This window comes from Lathamus discolor, chromosome 4, assembly GCF_037157495.1.
Source record: "Lathamus discolor isolate bLatDis1 chromosome 4, bLatDis1.hap1, whole genome shotgun sequence".
Lineage (NCBI taxonomy): Eukaryota > Metazoa > Chordata > Aves > Psittaciformes > Psittacidae > Lathamus > Lathamus discolor.
The window spans coordinates 100,485,952-100,506,501 of record NC_088887.1 but is presented as its reverse complement, the minus strand read 5'-3'; the positions used below and the strand labels follow the sequence as shown (position 1 = coordinate 100,506,501).

At 42.6% G+C, this 20,550-nt stretch overlaps 1 protein-coding gene across 3 annotated transcripts in view; it reads right to left on the bottom strand.

The window, feature by feature from the left end:
• WDFY2 (WD repeat and FYVE domain containing 2) overlaps positions 1–20,550 on the bottom strand; it is a 63,885-nt gene extending 43,335 nt beyond the window's left edge. The window contains exon 1 of one of the 3 annotated variants that reach the window (XM_065678304.1): positions 20,230–20,550. In XM_065678304.1, coding sequence (XP_065534376.1) covers positions 20,230–20,366 — 137 coding nt within the window. In that variant the 5' untranslated portion in view covers positions 20,367–20,550. Of the gene's footprint in view, positions 1–3,456; positions 3,629–20,229 lie in introns of those variants that run through there. The other 2 variants (XM_065678302.1, XM_065678305.1) reach the window with 2 other exon arrangements.

The window sequence follows — 20,550 nt, the reverse complement described above, 5'->3', positions numbered from 1 at the left end:
GCAGGTTAAAAATCATCCCCTGTGCTACATCATCAGAGACAGTGCATGCTGTAAGTGCTGTACCACCCATCCCTATCATGATCAGGATTGTGCCATGCCTATTACTACTGTTAATAAATTAAGCAATCCTCTTTGAAGAGTAGTAAGGATTTGGACAGTAAAGATGTAGACAGACTAAGCTAGTAAGAAGTGCATGACTAGAACTAGATGATGGGGATTGGAACTAGATGATCTTAAGGTCCTTTCCAACCCTAACTATTCTATGATTCTATTTTGTGTTTCTTTTTAGGAAAGGGTAACTTGGTGTAAATCAAGGCAATTACGCACTACGGATCCTTGACTTAAGTAATATTTTCACAGTGGCCTGAGTTACCTTCAGAGGAGCTGCACACGCATGAACACAGCTTGTTTTACACCACTTCATTCAGAGATGTTGACTTCCAGCAGAAGACCATTAGTTACCATAGGCATGGAGAGTGCGAAGAAAGGTGTCTGAAGTAATGACTGTGGGCTATTTGAGGGCTGTTGGAAGAAGAGGGTGGCAGCAGATTGAAGCAGACTAGATCTGTCACTGACCTTGGCAGAGGACACCAGATTTTAAAAGGTAACACAAGGTAGAAGACAGCTAGAGATCACCCACTGGGCAAGTAAATCCTTGTGCTACTAGTTAAAGCATAAAATCAGCTCACCACATCTGCTAGGGAAAACTGTGAGCTGAGATGGAGTAAAAGCAGTAAATAAGGTAAGGGTCCCTTTCAATCCTGCTGCCATGCAGGGTCAGCGCTGCCTGAAAAATTAAATCCGGTTTGTAATTGTGGCTCAGCTATTCACAGGTCAGACAGGATTGCTACTTACACAGAGGGCAGGGAGATGAAGAACAGCTTTCTTTGCAGACAGTTACATTACTATGCAAAAAGGCTGAGACGCTACATCCAGCTACCTCAAGCTAGGTGATATGCTTCCCACAAACTAAACCCTACTCTTTTGATTTCAAACCTATGTGTGTTCCCCTGTGTCAAGCAGCTCCTCTTCTCACTCTCCTGTGCTGGTATCAGAGGCATGCTGAAAGCATACAAGTGGAATGACCTGACAGTCCAGTCAGTCTCTTTCACATGTCATATCTAATACAAGTGAATTGTGCCTTCTCAAACACACACAGTGAGCTTTGGAGGGTTCTACCCAATTTGTGAGCAGTTACCAAGAAACGTAAATCACTAACAAGCTGCAGTAGATTAAGCAGTTTACTTAATTCAGAGGTGTCCCAGCTACTGAGCGTCCAGAGGGAAGCCGTGCATGTGAAGGGCAGTATTTTAATAATTTACTCAGAGGCCAATGGCAGGGAACAATTTATATAATTTTCATTCCAGTTGGAGGGGAGCAGGGAGATTAGACAGCTATGCTGTGAACAGGATCTGGCCCCTAAAACAGATCAGCTGGACAGCTTGCTCTAAGTAATACCAATATACAGGAAGAGCAAGTTCACAATACCCAACAACAGTTATGACCTTGAACACTGCACTGACCAAACGGGTTGTTCTGGGAATAGACCCAGATTTTCGTCATCTGTACTGCACAACAGAAATAAATGCAAGCTAACAAAGGCTCTTAGAGATGCAACAACCAGATAATTTCACAAACGCATCTTTACCCTGCTGGCACTGCACCTTTAAAATACTTGCTTCACTCATGTAAGTCTGAAAGATCAAGGGTTGTCTTTGTTTTTCCCACTCACTTGTGGGTTTCTTTTCTTGGCCATGAAATGGTTTTGTTTCATCAGTTTCTGAAAGGAACATCTTTCTGCAGAGGGAAACAGAAGCTCATGGTACAGCAGCTACATGCTAATTAGAAGCCACTGAACGCTGAGGGTCTACGAACTAACTTCCCCTGTAGTCAACCAATAGCCCCTGCTTAAGACACAGGAACCAAAGAAGACAGTCCAGTAGCCTACTTCCAAATTATGAACTTAGAAGCTCAGACATTTTTCTGTACTCCCATCAGTTCTCCAAGTCATCCCACACTGTCTGCTCCTGCGGCACCCTTCTTTTTTATGCACATTTCAACCATGCTACTTCTCTCCCCAGAGTTTTGGCTCCAGCACCATGGTTCAGCAAAAGCTGACAGTGATTTACAAGTCCTGCTAGACTTGGCTTTTCAAAAACACTCATGCTATTGGCAAGAACATACGTTTCAGATATGTATGTGTGTGTGTGAAAGGCGCAGATAGATATTCCCTACATATCCCAGTCTTCCTGTTTCCAGAAACACCCCTTAACCAGCAGGTACCAGAATACAAAGGTCACCTCTCCTTGGCAGTAGCCTGCCTTCAGCATTTGCAAACCTTCAAGCAACTGCAGAGATACCCCACGCACCTGCTCAAGTAGCTGCTGTCCCCTTCCACACCAAGTCCATCATGGCTTTAAAGCGGTGAGGCAAATATTGCCATTCCCTCCACCTCACTGCAAAGGAAAGAATCTCTTCCCATTTGATTTCCATTTCTCTACTGCTTGTGGCATCCCAGCCCACCCCCTGTTTCCTTAAAGGCATCATGTATTCACTATCCCTCAATTACTCATAACAATTGAATACATTTTAATAATAATTAAGCAAGTTAAAAAATATCCAATAATAAACTGGGAATTACTATGGACTATTGCAAGAGCACAGAAGGATACAGTGGGTACCTCAGCTTTTCAGTTGGCAAAACCTGGCAGGCAAAACCAGCTAAACACACCGAAGGCCTTTCACATCACCAACACACAGGTGATTTTTACCAGATTCTTGGCACAAGTGTTTTTCCTGATCCAAGATGCCCATTTCACTTTCATATCAGATGACTGCTGGATATTGATATTTAACAGCATTCAGCATTAGCAAGGATGAGCTGCTGCTCTGAGTTAATACAAGAAGGAGATAGCTTGCCTTTTTTGAATTCCAAGCTGATAAGATGGGGTCACTAGAAGAATTAATAAACAGGAAGGTGAGGAAAGGAGAGTGAGTTGAGAGGAGTTGTGCTAAAGATAAAACATGAATGGGAGGAATGAGCTGTAATAAAGTACAAAAAATACAAAGCCTACAGTAAGGATTGGCATCAAGCATCTGGTTCAGCAACCCCCAGACAAGAAAATTGACAACTGAAAGAGCACAGTGTTTTGATAATAACAGATCTATCCAAAATGAGGCAAAAGGCTGAAGACAAAACCCTTCAGACCCCAAGACTCTCTCTGCACTCCTATTACTGTGGTATTAACTCGGCTTTGTGCATGTGGTCACCAGAAGGAAGAAGTCCAGCTCCACACTTTACATTTATGAAGCAGCCTGCTGATGACAGACATGGTAATGAAAACCCTGCCAGCTACACTCAACAACTGAGCATTTCCTTGCATGTAACCTCCAAATATGTAACATGGAAAGTATGTCCTACATTAAGGCTTCTCTAGGTAGTCCACTTGCACTTACCTCAGTACGTCACAGACATGAAGTTCTTCCTCTGCTACTTGGGTCACTAAATCCATTAAGCTGTGTCAGTTTTGTCTTAACAGACAGGATTCTTTTTGCTTAGTTTTGGTTTGGCTTTGGTTGTTTGTGGGGGTTTTTGCATTTAAGACAAACAAAGGTTCATTATCTCTCACTGCAAAATAAGCATAGAGGAAAACAAACAATAGTTTGAAAAAGGAAGTCATGACCGACACAGACTATCCGGATTAAATTTCAGGCAATCTTTTCCCAACTCTTACTGCAAAATTTGTACTTGAAAGAAAATGTTTTCACTGTCCATTTTTTCAGGGAGAGAAAAGCTTCACTTCAGCTGGCTTCCTCTGCAGCCACCATCGTAAGTTTCAAGTCTTAGACCTGGCTCTTTGAAAGTTCCTACTCTTGTTTCTTCCTCAACTTGAATCAAGTTATGACTGGGTCTTTAGAATAAAATATTTTTCTGTTCAAAGCAGCTTAGCTTTTGAATAAACACACGTATGGAATTAAACTTGGTCCTGTTTGGGAAATATTTACAAAACATGAATATTAGTAAAAAATTAAAACCATGTGTTTGACATGTTTCTAAATCGATCCTGGACAGTTAAAGAAAACAACGCCATGACCCAGCTCCAGAGGAAAACATGAGGACAGTGAAACCAAATACCAGCAGGTCTATGGTAAGCACACACATCTGGGAGTCCTGCTCTCACTAAAGAGGTATGTACTGAAAAACAGGCCTCTCATTAAGCATGGCAGTTCAAGACAACCAACACAAAATGCCAAAAAGATGTGTGGAATCCCACATCCTCCTCAGACCTGGACTTCTATCTTGTACTGTGTAAGCATCTCGATCCCAAACTCTTGCCTTATGACACCCATTTTTACTCCAGAATAGCTTAGCAGTAAAAGGACTCAGCTAGGAGGACAAGGCAGACCAGAAGACGTCCTGAGGAAGCAGGGACTGACACCACCATCCCCAGAACCTCATCTTGAACTTGACTCTTGGGGAAAATAAATTATTAAATAAACAGTTGATGCTATATCCCCTGGTAGGATGAACATTAACCTGGCCATTTGCTCCCCAGGAGACTCAGAAGTCAGCTGCACTTACTAAGTTCTTACAATTGCAACTCATCACCGTACAAACTTATTAAAAATGAAGCAGTTACATTTTTACATAGCATCAAGACTGGATATGTACCAATTGAACGAGAATTAAACTTCTCTGCAAGGAAGGATGGATAATCATACATTCTCTTCGTACTCTCCCCCTACAAAGAAACTTTCCATTTCAACCTGTATCTTCAGCAACTGATTTTTCCCCAATTACCCATTTATTTTTTTCTCAGATAATACATAACCACAGTATATTGCCAAATGGCAACACCAGTGTCACTCTGATCTGCGATTTCAGGAAACAATATCAATGTAGTTACTAGGAGGAAGGGGAGCCAAGTTAGACATCTTGTTCAGTTTATTTTTATGTTACTTCTGCATAATTGACAGCTATTCATAATTGAAGTTTATTTGACTCCAAATCTGCTCCTCTCTCTTAGTATCTGGTTAAAATTGTTGTTTCCACAAGGTCTTACAAGATTATACAATGAAGGCCGAGCAGAATTTCTATTTGTGTCCACAGTAAGAAAGTGCAATTTTATGGTATAGCAAAAGCAGCAGACTTTGTAGAAAAATACTGTGCTGTAGAACAAAGAATGCTTTACAACAAAGAATGCTGTAAAACCCTTATGTCCTGGGTATTCAAGATAGATATGATTCTAAGGATTTTTTTTTTTGCTTTCTTTATCCTCTGATCTTGGACCTTAAAAAGGCAGTTATAATAATATAACATCATAGGGCTGGGCTAAAGAAATGCCACACAATTTTCTCAGTATTAGATGACCTGTACCAGATGACAATTTCAGACCAAGCATTCTGAGAACAGATGAAACAATATTAAAAACTAAACAAGAAACTTTTCCTAGAAAATGAGTAAACAGAAAAGTCTTTTACAAGAAGACACTCTATGTAAGAAACACAAACTAGAATATATAAATTCCCTCACAATCCAGAAGGGAACAAAAAAGTACCGTGAGGGGTGAGGAAATCCTGACACTCCTCACCACTGGAAAACCTGGCTCCAAGACACAAAACCCAGCTTAGCAACTTGGTTCAAGCTCAGGAGCAGGAGAACGCAACTGTCATGGGGCAGTACCATGCCAAAGATGATACATGCTCATGTATTTTGACTCCACCATTTCCCTACCCCAGTTACCATGGCAGCAACAGCTAAGGGAAGCCTATCATCCTTCTGCCCACTCCAGCATCTCCTGCAGTAATGCAAGTATCAGCTGCTCATCTGATCCTGCTCATAATGAGGTCAGCTGCAAGACTCTCAGATGACACTGGAGCAGGATGAAACCAACCATTACAATCTTAGTGTTTATGTATTGAAGCAAAAGCAATGACCCCTTCTTCCTAGTGGGAGACATCAGTGTCCCCACATCAGTGAGTAAATAAAAAAAAAAAAAAAATCTGAGATAAATATCATGTGAATCCTCAATCAGATACCCAAATGGAAACAGTTCGTACAAAATAAGTTATGTATGACTGCAGAAGAGAGACCTTGTCTTCGCTCCAAGCCTTTGCCCCAATGACATGTGTAACTTCTGTTACATTTATCAGCGACAGGTAAACCTGACAAGGCAGAAAGACCTACACAATAGTTACAGAACAAGCATCTCAAGCTGTACAGTGCTTTCTATTGCAAACGTGCTCTGAAGATTAAATTATTGTACCTTAAGTTTCCTATGGCAGAAAAGATCGCAAGCTATGGAGGCAGCCCACTTCCTCCTCTTGGTTTCTTTGTGGCACCACCAGTTTTACTAGGAAATTATTTTCTTATCTTCTGTCCACCTTGAAGTTTTAATAAGCTACATATCCATGTTTTCTACAGTCAATTGGCAGCAACACTGAAGATCCTATTGAAGCCTTGGTTGCATGAAAAGACGTATGGGTGGAAAACAATGCTTGGAGTAAGGCCTGTGGTGACTGTATGCCCAAATTATTTCAAGTATTTTAGTGATTGAAAGGAACAGAAATAGCATTTTTATGACTGAAGGTCTTTTCAAAGATTAAAAGCTGAGGTAAAGCTGAGGTAAATCCTCACTGCAGAGGGTCTCTGGACTTGCTTAATCTTCTCCAAGCTGTGCTCTCCATTTGGATCACCCTGATGAAGAATTCTCTCTTCAGCAAGTAAGACCCAACTGTACTTGTGTTTGAAAGAGGCAGATGATTAGCTGCTTGTATTTCAAACAGCTTAGCACTGTTCTATGACTTCAAAAATACAAGACTAGAGGTTTCACTTATCTTGAAACACTGGAAGGGCTGTCACACTTCTCAGAACTGAAGCCTGGGCTCTTCTACTGACAGCCCATGAAGCAGCCCCAGTGCAGCTGCAATGACACCAAGCCCACTGAAAGGATGCTATTCCTGGACAGTGTAAGCAGGGAATGAGCTGGCATGTAAAGCATTCATGTCCCGTCTCCCAGTCCTATAGGACATGATGAAACAATGCTCTTCTCAAACCGAAGATACTTCTCTGGATGTCAGAAGCAAAGGCTCATGGAGACAAATTATCTTGTGGCTGTTGAGGAACGTGAGATACGCTTACACAGGTTGCAGGACCAAAGCTTGGGCCTCTGGTGGTGCAGCAAGTGAACACAGTGGTCTGACTGACTCAGCGTTCCATCTGGGTTCCAGCCCTGGCTGCAGCCCCATGGGTCACCGGCTGATGTTGTACACAGGAATTTGGCAGCATGTGCACTTGTGCTCAGCGTTGCAGCCTCAGGAGACCTGCCCTCCCCCAGACATCTGGTTGAAGTTAGTCTTACGAATCTCAAAATATTTTTGGTCTCAAACTCAGGCTTTTAAAACTTATTGTTACAGATCTCAAACCAGCAGAAATGTTTACAGGCTGTGTCTTGCTAAGGGCTGTGTCTTGTTCAAACCAGGGACTGGCTTGTTTTGTTTAAAATCATAGAACAAATTTCCCATAGGCAATCTGACACTCCACCAGCAGGGACAGGCACATGATCTGTGTGCCCCAGAGATGTCAAACACACCTAGATTAATAAATGACACAAGCCTGGGACCAGTCTCTGGCAGTGAGGCCACCTGGCATATAAACCAGCAGCTGCATCCAAGCTGTGCACTGGGAACCATCCCTGGTTCAAGCTGACTCCCAAATCCTGTCTGGGGACTGATGCTGCGCAAACTGGCTCAGTGCAAGAACAGTGCTTGATACCAACAACCATATGGTACAGCCATTCAAATCCTTGTGCTTGAAAACATACCCTCATGCTATTTAATTTATTAAATAGTCCCGAATCCTGTCTGGGGATTGATGCTGTGCAAACTGGCTCAGTGCAAGAACAGTGCTTGGTACCAACAACCATATGGTACAGCCATCCAAATCCTTGTGCTTGAAAACATACCCTCATGCTATTTAATTTATTAAATAGTCATGGCAACTGGCTCTGGGTTCAGCTGCCTGTTTCTCCCAGCTGGTTCATGCAGTCATTGAAAAGAGGAAACAATATTGATTCTGCTGAAGTCTGCCCTACATACACCACCTTGTGCAATTCTGGGTTTGTTTAGAAGAATTGGGAAGTCGGAACAAGGGGTGAGCAGAGACAAGAAACAAGTGCTCTGCTTTCTTGTCACACTGTACACTAGAATAACATCTCAAGTTGTTCCATCTTCTCCCACTTTCCTTCCTTCATTTTTATTAGCATGAGGTCAGTGTAAAAGCATTGGCCAGCAACTGAATAAACAGCAGTTTCTGGCTTAAGGTCATCATATGCAGCAATAAAGGGAAAATCAAACTCAAAACAAAAAGATGACCATTGCCAGGATAATGCTTCAGAGTATCACAACAGCTGGCTTGCAAATTAGGAGCCTGCTTGCAAGCACAGGCAATTTCTGGAAAAATGCCACTGAGTCTGGGGTGTCAATACATGCACACACACTGCTTTTTAAAACCACCGTTTGCACTTTTTAATCCACAGGCAGAACATCTGAACACAGGTCACTAAGCAATTACCCATGTAATTTGATTTTCCCACATCGAGAATTTTTGTCAAAATGGTTATTTATCACTTTGCATATGAAACACATGCCTACACAGGTAATAGTCCAGGTTTGTGATTAAGAGCTGAATAACAATTACACTTGTTTCTAAAATAAACTGTCTCTTTAAACCACATAAAAATGTTCATGTCAAAAAGTCCACATGAAAACAAGTTCAGTTTTAGAGCTAACAACACTGGAAACACTAACTAAGGCAGACCAGGCCATTTATTAGGTTTATCCAAGCTTCCTGCTGGTGACCTCAACATTTGCAGTCCTTGGGCCGTTCATTCAGATGTGTTCATACCTTGTAAAAAGCAGACAACAATGTTCAAGGATGAATAGAAGCTGTGACCAAAAGGATCCTGTGGATGAAACTAGTTGGGAATGGTGACTTCTTGGCTTGGCCTCTTGTTAATGAAAACTTAAGGAAAATCTCACCAAGCTTACCTGTCATCTACAAAAGAGCCTATGGGGGAGGAGGGAAAAGAGGAATAAAAGCATCCTAAATCACAAAAGAGCTTTCAGAATTCAGATAAACTTCATGCATTTCCAGCCACTACAGCATGTAGATTTCTCTTAAACAATCAGTACGTTCATAACTCCCTTTCCCTACTGCTTTCTCTGGTATCTACCACATTAGCCATGGTATTTGAGGAAAAATTAACTGCTGGAAACCTAAGGACCATGACCACCAGCATTTATAGCATTTCTTGTTTAACAAAAACCCCTACCTGTGCTTTTAATCTTCAACTCCAAACCCAACATTTTGGAATTGAATTAGCAGTACAAGCTACAGTTGGATTTCCTATCTTCCTGTTGCTCATGTTTTCCCCACCCATTCTAGCAACCATAAAGAGTTTGTACAAAGGGGAAGAAGAGATGCTGAACAACAGAGATCCCAAATGTCCCCCAGAGCCACATCCACAGCTGTGCAGCCTCCAAAAACCCTGTCTGAAGCAGGGCTGAGAGCATGTCTCTGCAACAGCCTATCACATGCAGGAGGGCTCCTCATCTGCTCGTGCAGCTCTGGCTGTCATGGGACTCCAAGCACAGCATCAAGCTCTCCAGAATTTTATGTTCTTTTACTTTTTGGCTAACAAATAAGCCTAGCATCAGCATATGAACCTGAAAGTTCAGTGTTTGTATGGGTCTGAGCTGATGTCCCTACTGAAAGTCCAGCAGGATCATTCACCAGTTGATATTTTGAAGACATGATGATGGATTCATCTGTTCCCACTCATTTACTGGCAGTGCAGAAGTTAGCAAGAAGAGATTTGTTCACGAAGTCTGATTCACTGCCTGAAGGGAAGAGACTGTGCTCTTCTTCGGAAATGGATTAGCACCTATACATTGTGTAACCAACCCCTGCTTCATAACACACTGTGCAAAGCACATCCATTGCAGTTGATCCTCTGATGCTAGCTGCTTTACCTGTTTTCTCCTGCCTGAAGAAATCTAGCATATGTCCACTCTTAGCTAGCAATGGCAGATCATGCAGTCTCAAAAACTCCCATTACTCCTGATTTCAGATGCAACACAACCTAGAAAACATGAGGTAGTATCAGACAGGCTTTTGCTCTTCAGACAGCACTAAAAGCCTCAGCTGCTAAGACAGCACAGAACAGCCCATGCAATGCTCTGGTAGATCTGACACACACTTTTGGAGCTTAATTATAATTATTCTGACTGAATGGGACATATAATAGGGTTCAATGGTATGGAATAAAATGCATCATTTCACTGCAGCAAAAAAGTATCAACTTCTTATTTCTAGTCTTTAGATAACTTTAGTCCAGGTCTATGGCACAATAAAGCCAAAGGTGTAGATTTTGACTTGACAAAGCACAGGTGATTTTGAGCCAGCTTTAGTCCTCCCTTCCCCATGTTAGTACTACTGCACTGCCCTACTTCACACTCTTGTTTTTATCAGTATCTGCTGCTGCTTTCACTAAAGTAAACTGTTACCATGGCATGGCATATCAAAAACATTAGAGATCATTAAACTCCAGAAGCCAAATGCAAGGCTCTTCATAAAATGCCTTTTCACCTCCCCTCAGTCTCCTGGACATCAGAAAACAGGCTACATTCAGGCTGCTGCCAGACCAAAGCCTCTTGTGCCACAGAACTTTAAAGCAATGGGACCAACAGGACAAGAGCAGGCACAAGGGCTGTATGCCTGATGTTGGAGAAAAGCACGGGCATAATCGGGCATGAGCTTTCCTACTGGACTTGAAATAATTGCAGAAGTGCAGTCAACCTTCAACAGCTTATTTCTGGCAGAGCTGCTGAAACAGCCAGTGAAGAAAAGGCACGATAGGTTAAGTCCAGCCACGACACTATGCAGAGGATCTCCTGGGCCACCAGAATGCTGCAGCTGTCTTTAGTCAACCCTGCATGCAGCAGAAGCCAGGCTGGACCACAGGCTATGTCCACACCATCAAAGTGCAAAGCATCCCCTCAGAAATTTTTCTTTCATTCTAACCCATGCACATGGTGCTGCAGAACATGAGGCCTTTGCAACCTCAACTTGGACCACTCATTGGATGACTTCATAGCCCACATTTGCTCAAGCAAAACACACAGCTGAAAGGAGGAACAGAATTTCTCTGTATCAAAAAGGAAAACAGAGATGGAGTAGAGGAATGAGAAGATACAGCTTAGTAACACTAAGGATCAAGAATAAAGTATGTAAAGTAAGGATAATTCAGCACATAAGCAGAATGAGTGCAAACTAGTTACAAATGAAATGCAAGCCCTCATTTCCAGTTTCACAGCACAGACTCCTAAAGTTTCCAACATACATAAAGGGAGCAAAATACTTAATGAGGACCTGTCTCTTAAAAGGGATTACAGCACATGGTTTTCCAAGATAAGGGGCAATTGTATTAAATTAAAAGGCAATCCCTTCTGGATTCCCCTTCTCGGAGGAGCATCCAAATCACGAGGCATCTGTAAGATAAACCTTGCTGTACTACTTCAGAAAGGCTAAACAGCAACAAGAAAGAAAACATCAGAACAGATAATTTTCAGTGCTCTCCTGTTTCATCTTTCCTGGAATGCAGTAAATCTACTGGATTTCCTGTTCTATATGCCTACATGTTTTTTATTCCAAGCCATAGATAAGCTAACTAGCATGGCAGCCAGAGACTACCTATATATCTAAATCTTGAAACCATTGTACCAGGAGAATATATACCACTGCTCTGAACCAATACCAAAACTCTCTCATCTCCCATCTTTCAGCATGTGTTAGCTGGCATGAATGTAATTATGTTTTTGCTATACCTTATTACCTTTTAAGCTGAAGTGAAAGCTTTAGCACCAACTCATGAGTGTATCTTAGTAGAGCTTTAAAAAAAAATAAATTAAAAATAAATTAAAAAATCTATTTACTTTAAGACCCTGAAGTACTCCACAAGGCAGATTCACCACCTACTTAAAAATACAATGCAGCCTTTATTTGCTATTGTAAGTGAATTCGAAGCCAAGGGTATACTGAACACAGGCAAGGGTCTTCTCTCTACATCCCTTCAGAAAAGGGCACTATATTTGTTCCATCATTTGATTCCAGATAACTCTAATCCAGATAATTCAACCTGGTGGCAAAATAGGCCAACTCACATTAGGACAGCCGTTTCTCAGATTTCTCTCTATGGGACTTAACTCCTAAGGAAACCAAGATTACAGACTTGTAAAGGTCAAAAGCATTGACTTCTGGGTCTGATCGATCACTACAGTTATTTCAAAAACCTGATAAAAAAAAAAAATTGATCTTTTACCCTCTCTTAAAGTAGAGGGAACAGTACAGGTCTTGGAGAAGAAAAGACAATGTTAGATCAAATTCCTCTGTAAACTTGGCAGCACAACAGCAATGCTCTTCTACCCAGAACTGTGCTTTGGCAGTGCCTTTGATTCAGTGATCAAGACCTTAAGAGTTCCCTGAAAAACTCAATTTCGTGGTGAATACACATGGTATGACAAGCAAAGCCCATATGTTCAATGTCTGGCCAAGGTTAGTTACACAATGCTATTTCCCGCAGCTTGACTAAGAGAAAAATTAAAACACTTTTTTTTAACCCAGCCTCCACAACTGCTCTCCCTCTCCTCCCATTAGGATGACAGCTGTATTTTGCCCATCTAAAATTTCAGCACAGCCTAACTTGCAAAATTTATTACCTGCTTTCTGAAAGCCAAATATCCATTTTGACCATTATTTTTGCACAGTTTCAAGCCATCAGGCATGGAATCTGTGACACATGAAGAACACTGAGAGATACGTATGGTTTCATGACTATGTAAAGCTTCCTCCTTAGAGGGCTGTCTGGTAAACTTGCTCTGTCTCGCTTCTCATTTCATGAAACTGTCCTTTTCCTACTCCAGGCTTGCTCCAGCCACTTGGCCAACTTGCTTACTGGGGTACTTGCCATTCCTGTGTGGATGCTTGTTTTATAGTTTTCCCATTTACTGCATTTCATACTTCACCTCACAAAGTACAAAGAAGGAAGTTTTATGTTCTTTCCTAAAAAGACCCATGAAGGTTAAGACTCTGTTGAACATGTTGCATCCCGCTGCATGTAGCTATTCTCAGCACTCCACCACTTCTGTCCCCTCCCATGGTGCCTATCCCAGCCTGCTGCATCCTGCAGTGCCACAACTGCATCCATCACTCCCTCACATCATATGCAAAAGGGAAACCACTGTAGTTTTCCTTGCTGCTGTCTCTGCAACAGAGCACATGAGGGAGTACTGCAATTTTCATCAAATCCCTGGGCAAATACATGCAAGTACTGGCAGAGTTTTATATAAACCCACTTGTATTTCACAGGCATTTGACAGAAGCACCATGGGCAAGGCAATAAAACACGGCTTCTGGGGTTGCTTTTATGTGAATAGCCTTCCAATGCATGAGAGGTTACAGGACACAGAAAACAATGATGCACAGAAGACACTTGTGCAAATGCCAGTTGCTCTCCTTAGGGCATTATGCATCATTTACAAAGCTTTTAGAGTTCTTTAACACAGGAGCACATTCATGCCTGCATTACACCTTCCCATCCTCTCCCATTTGTTCTCTGGTCCACTAAATATTTTCTAACTTCTCTTAAGACTGTTACAAACAGTATTTCACAAAATGTGTGCCACTTTTGAGCAGTTGTCTTGCATGTATTATCACATAGTTGAAAGTTGTTGCTGGGAAACCCATGCACAGATCACTGTTAGCAGATACCATGCAGGAACAAGTGCAGCTGGAGGGAAGAAAAATAGTCTGCCTCAGCAACCAAGGTAAGTCAAACAAGCTACTGACATATTTCTATTGTGCTACAACATCACATGCTATTTGAGAACTTCAGTCTGCTAAGTGACCCACAATGAAAGGCCAGACTTACTGAACTAGTTTGATAGCTTCAAAACAGTTGCAATTCTTTCATTTTAAAGTATTGCAGTTGATTAGTGCTGCAGCATCCTCCGTCTTTCGCTTGAGGAGAAAAAACTACTAGTTTGCTGCAACGCCTTTGTTTTTAGTTACATGCCAGCTCTGTACTGCATGTAGTCCATAACTGCCATTTGTTTTTCTTCCAGGGGCTGCAGAGCACAGCGCAGTCTCCTCTTGGCAGGGAGCACTGTTCAGCTGCAGAACTGGAGAGACTGCAGGGGAAGGTCACCAAGCCTGACAGACACGAGACATGCCGATGAGAGATGCAGTCTCTGTGCAAGCAGATGCCAATGCATTTAAAATGGGGTCAGGGAAGACAAGAAATAAAACGAGAACTAGGTAATGTGGGAGATGGATTCGGCATCTCAAACCTTACTGCAACTCAAGCATTGTTCAGCAACTGGCAGAAAAAGAAGCTACCATAAGGCAAACAGAAGGCATATTAAGTAGGTCTTCTTGCTCCAAATAAAGCTTGTAAGATAAGAGACATGCATCTAGACCTTTACAGAAACGAATAATCCCTAAAACAGAGAAGTAAGTAAAAACCACTGCATCTCTGACTCTAAATACTCAAGCACCTTATGTTCAACTCTACTTTGACGCCTAACTGTGCAGCTGAAAGTGGGTCTGTACAAGCTGTGGTCCAGGCCATGTCCTACCACATTTTTGCAGTTAAGACGTGAACTTAATACAACTACAGGAGTTACACCAATTTGTGCACTGACCTGCATGAGCTAGCAGCTACAGGATAGCTGAAATCAGGAAGACAAGACTAACGGTTGTGCTTTAAATCTTTAAATGATACTAAGCACTCGGGAGAGCATCACAAGGCAAAGGTTACACAAGCTCTGGTATCTCCTGGTGGCTCAAAGTGCCAGAGAGGGTTAAAAAAATACATGACAAGTCTCCCAACAAGTTACTACGTAGAGCTTATGATCCTCAACAAGCACTCAGCAAAACATTTTATGTGCTAGGCCCAGATTTTGGCATCTCAACAGGATACATGTTAGTCAACCAGGAACAGTTAGGTTTCAACATCTGCAACAATTTCTGATTCCAACAGCTTTTGGACCTTGTTTTCTCTCAAACCTCTTGCCAGCATCCAATTCTCTCACTCAAGCAGCCAACTCTAACCTCCACCTTAAGCTTTATTCCCAACACAGTCATCAACTTGCAACACATCAAATTAGTTTTAAAAAATTCAGAGCGAAAAAGTTGCATTTACAGCAACAGGTCTCTTACAAGCCTTTTCACTGTTAATGTAGAGTTCCTTCATTCATTTTCAACAATCTTGTTGGTGACTGATGTTTTTATCAAAATTTAAAGAACCTCCAGGCAGTGACAAGTCTTTTTTCACACCTGTGAAGAGCATCTACACCTTCAGCAGGGCTTGAACTACTGCGCATGCTGCCAATAACCTGGGTGTGAAACCTACAGGCTTAGACTGATAAACATGCACAGACAGCATCAAAATCAGTTCTCACACCCCCTGCACTTCTGCTGTGAGCCAGCAGCCACACACAAAGCAGAGTGGCCATTGGTAACATAACCCTGTGCTCAGATGAGAATTACAGACCTATATTGCAACCATACTGCTGGACAAAGCAGTCACTTTCTACCACTCCACCACAGGAGAAAGAAAACCCAGAAATTCCCAAGGGTCTGCAGTTCCTTGCATCCTGCCTGGATGCAGCACTGAGTGAAGAATCCCACCTTTCCATTAGAGATATTTCACAGGCATGAATTATACTGCTATACACTTCATGCACTGGATGTGGACAAGAAAACCACAAAGAGCAAAAGATTGCTTTTGATATGTTTAAGGGTGGAAAGATCACACTTCTCCACACTAGAAGGTATGCCAGCAGGACACCAAAGACAGCCCTTACATTTGTTGTCACATATGCAGATTCCCATTCCTAGTTCACCATTAGTTTAGCGGAGCTGAGATTTCACCTGCACAAGATGGTCATTTGGTTTTCGCACCCCCTAAAAATCCTGCTAGTTAGCATACCCAGAAGACAACCGCTGGACAAAAGCTTAATCAACATTTAAAACCCACATCTACATTTGAAGGCCTCAAACTGTAAACCAAACCTAGCAACAAGCTCTACATAGTTGGGTTTTTTTTTTATGTGAGATGAAGACACTAATATGAATGTAAATGACAGTCTGGGCTTACTGTTTATACAGCTATCCATACAAAGAAGCAGAGACATCTCAGTTCAAAAGGAACTTAATATGTGGTGCAAGGTACTGGAGAAGACAAAGGTCTCTCTTCCATTATTAATATATATATAAAAAATAATTTCTATGGCATAAATATTTTCTCCTGCATTTTGTCACCTTCCAGGAGACAAGAATGATTGCTTTTTAAAAAAGAAAGGATTCGGACAATTTCCAGTTGATTATGAAAGCTTTTGCCTCCTGCAGATACTTTAAGAACAGTTCTTGACTTCAACACCCGCATTTCCAAGGTCTGGAGCATTTAAGTGAGCACAGAACCCATCCATAAGAGTGCACAGACCAGAGTTCGTAACTACCAAGAAAGTTGCCTACACAAGCATACGTCTAAGTTTTCCTCACCTACAACATAGTTAGTGGGAAAAAAAGATGGCTAGTGTCAAAGAACACGTTTGCCACAATGGCACCTACCTCCCTCCTGCCAGTCTTGCACATGACACATGATCAGCACATCAGACACCAGGCTGAATTATCCCTCACGTCACTGGCAGGCTCTTGAGAAATACAGAAGTGTGGCAACACTGTGCAGAACTGCTTGCACCGAAAGCTGGGTGAGTCAGTGCACTTCTTCCACTGCATCCCCATGTTCAGGTGAGATTAGTGACACTAAATCTTCTCTGGAGCATGGAGTTAGACATGTCTGAACTTGACATGCCAGTGACCTAGTTTTCAGATATGCCTAACACCCACATCTCCCTCTGAAGGCAACACAAGACAAGGATGCTCACTGACTTTGAAATGCTTTTTAATGCACAGGAACTTGATGACAGCTTACGGCCACCTGCACACGTAAGGAAAATTGCACTTGAGCTTCACATATAGCACCTAGGGCATGAAATGCTATAGATCACTCAAGACTCTACATGTTTGGATATATGTGCCTGTTAATTCCAATGTTTGCTGGCAGGTGAAAGACCATGGATGAAAGCTAGTAATTTCTTTCTTACATCCCTCCTGCATCAGATTTATACATTCTTGGATAACAAATGCTGCCACTCCTTTAACTCTCACCTGCCTAGACAGGTGCATCCCTTTTCCTTAGAAGAAAAAGTATGTAAAACATATGGGTGATGCACACTGAAAAGAAACTCCAATCTTGCAGGTTATGTAAAGGTTAGAAAATCTAGCTAAATACGTAAATCCCACTCCCAGACATTCAGTCTCCCTTCCCCCCTCCATGCCATTAGAGGAATGGCCACACACTCCATTATTACTCAGTTTTCATTTTATTTCTCAAAATATGTGCATGTATGTGCTACAAATACAATGATTCAGGGCTACATAATGCATGACTATGTCTGCAAGCTATAGCTGAAACCACTTCTGTGTCTTTTAAAACCAGATAAAACCACTGGTACCATACAAAATAGAGAACAGAGACAGCCTCTGCTTTGGAGGGCTTATAGGTATACAGCCACATTGTGCATTAAAGGAAATCTTTACAGTGGTACAGTTGTTGTGACTGTTAAGACTACTAGCAACTTTGACAATGATATATGTTCAGCCTTAGCCAGCAAACCAATGGAGAACTCCCTCCTCTTCATCTCCTGAAGACCCATCTTCCCCAGCCTGAAGAGCAAGCACTAGAGATGGCAAGTTCTTCCTGCTGAAGTTCTCCGCAGAAGTTTCAGAATATTTCTCTCATATGAGCAGTACATGTCACAGGCTGGGAAGCAGGACCAAAACTCACTCAGTTAACAAGTAAAGAGGCAGACAGCATCTCCATAACTGTCTTTTACAGTTTTCGGGAATCTCTAAAAGCCCTCCACATTCCAAGGCCATTAAACAACTCCATCAATACTAACATTAGAAGGCAGGTCCAAACAGGAAAAGGCACCATAAGGATCTGCACAAACCTAATCATAAACCACAAGTATTGAAAGCCTGGTAAATTATGCTTCCACCGCAGGTATCCTGAAACCTCCAAGTTTGACTTCCAACCCGCTATTCTTTCCAAATAAGATACATACTCTCAACCTTTTAATTACAATTAAAATGCTAATGCAGGTAGAAAATTAAAGAAAAAAAAAAAAGCTATCAATTAACATCTTCATGCCTAAAGAAATAAAAGGCACAACTGTAGCTTATAGCATCTTGAAAACACTGCAAACCAGCCCCACAAGCAGACAAATTACCTGGTTAGCACCTTCAAACAGAAAACAGCCTGGGAACCTCCAGACTTACTACAGTATTTTAACATCTGCAGAGCTATTCTGCACCATCATCAAAACTTTAGATATCTAGCAGCACATCTAGAAACAGATTTCTTTACCCAGCTTCATCAGCAAGCAGGACCTAACTGACATGCACCCAGGGTTTGCTCTGGGACAGGAAAGAGTGATGCTCATGAACTGGTGAGCATCACCAGTTTTCACACTAAGTGAAAACAGTTTTCTGCTTCACCACTTGTTACTTGAACCTGACATGAGAGTTACTAGTGAAACAAAGACCTCTGATCAATCCCTTTCTGTATGTATAAGTATAAACTTGGAGCATCAACCTGTTTTCAGCAACTCATACATTCTGAAACAGCAGAAGCTATGTATTTTGCCTATGAGAGAGAATCTATATGACAGCAAATTAATTTCAGGAATACTTCCTTACAGATAAACAGAATTGACTGAATAAGCTTAACAGCTACGGTGAGCCAAAACAAATACAAGTTTTATTTAGCTTCACAACAAACACATAAAAAATGTAAAGACAACAAAATCGTGAGCACATAGTAATGCAAAACTGCTTTTTGACAGTGTACTTGGTTGATGCAGCTCAGTTCCTCTTCCTAGGAGGCATGAAAGTTCACTTGGAGACGACAGCTTAGATGAACTGAAATGATCTTAAATTTGCACATTTTTTACAACTAGCTGAAAACTAACTCACAGTGAGGGCAAAGACAAGATGAAAGAAATACTGACAGTTTTCCAGAAAGCCAGCGGAGACATAAAAGCAGCTGCTCAGCAGGGTAACAGGCATCCAAGAAAAACAGTCCACAATAAAACCCCAGCCTTAAGAATCAAAATATATTCACAGTGGACAAAGTTTGTCTTTCAAGCTGGGGACACAGGTTACACCTGAGATGCAAAGAAACTGCTTAAAATAACTATTTACGGTCTCTGGAAGAAAAAAAAAATGCTCTTATTTTAAAGGAAGACACCTTCAGGATAGAGTTTTGAAGCTCCAGCTGCAGGGCTACATCGAGTTTGAGCTCTTTTCAGAAGGGACAGGGCTGCCACCGGGCAGCTTCAGACCTCCCATAGCCCAGTTAAATGGCCTGAAGATATTCTCCTCTTTGGCAGCTTTACAACAAGAGATTTAACTCCAAGATCTTATCACTGATACATGGTATTTTTAAACAATTACCAAGAACTGTCTGGAGAGGGGAATCAGGAACCAAAACTACTGTTCTAGCTAAAGCCACCACAATCTTTAGGCAAGGTCAAAGATCTCCACAGCCTCCCCAGAAATCTTTGCAATGCAGGCGATCTCAAATCCCATTTTAACCTGGTTAAGAAAAGTTACTCGAGTCCTTCAAGTTTCAGCAGCGCTCCCGCCCACTCACTGCCCTGACCCATGCATGCTGCAGTGGAGGAGAAGACAGACACCAAGGTGAGACCCCCAAGCCCCTTCTCCTGCAGGATGCGATGTGGCTGCCTTAAGCCATGTCCTGACGCTGGACCACCGTGACCCTGGCTCTTGCCTGGCGTCTGTTGGTGGAGTTAAAGCCACACCAGCAACAGTGGTGGTCTGTCACCACATCATCACTGGTCATGGACCACCACCGCAGGACCTGCCACCTCTCGCCATCACTCCTCGGTGCTGGTGGTGGCCCATCACCGGTGGGTCCTGCAATGGTGGCCCATGGCCACCACCATCACAGACAAGTGATGGGGGGAGATGACAGCCCACCACCACACCCCCACAGGACCTGCAGATCCTCCACTCCCCGGTACCTGTCCTCGGAGACGCTGATGACCCCATCCTCCTTGGGCACTATCGCTGCCATGTTCACCACCTCCTGCGAGCCCTCCACTTTGTGGAGCAGGAGGGGCTTGCGAGTCAGCGCCTTGGGCTGAGGCTCCGCCGCCATGGGCTTCGTGGGGCCAGCGGGCACCGCCGCTGCGGCCGGAGGAGGCTGCGGCCGGAGGAGGCTGCGGCCGGGGAAGGCGGCCCGCACCACCGAGCCGCAGGAGGGACCTGCCCGAGCCCAGCGCCGCCGCGGGCTCCCCGGGAAGCAGGAACCAAAGCGGCGGCGGCGCCGGCACCGCCCCCGA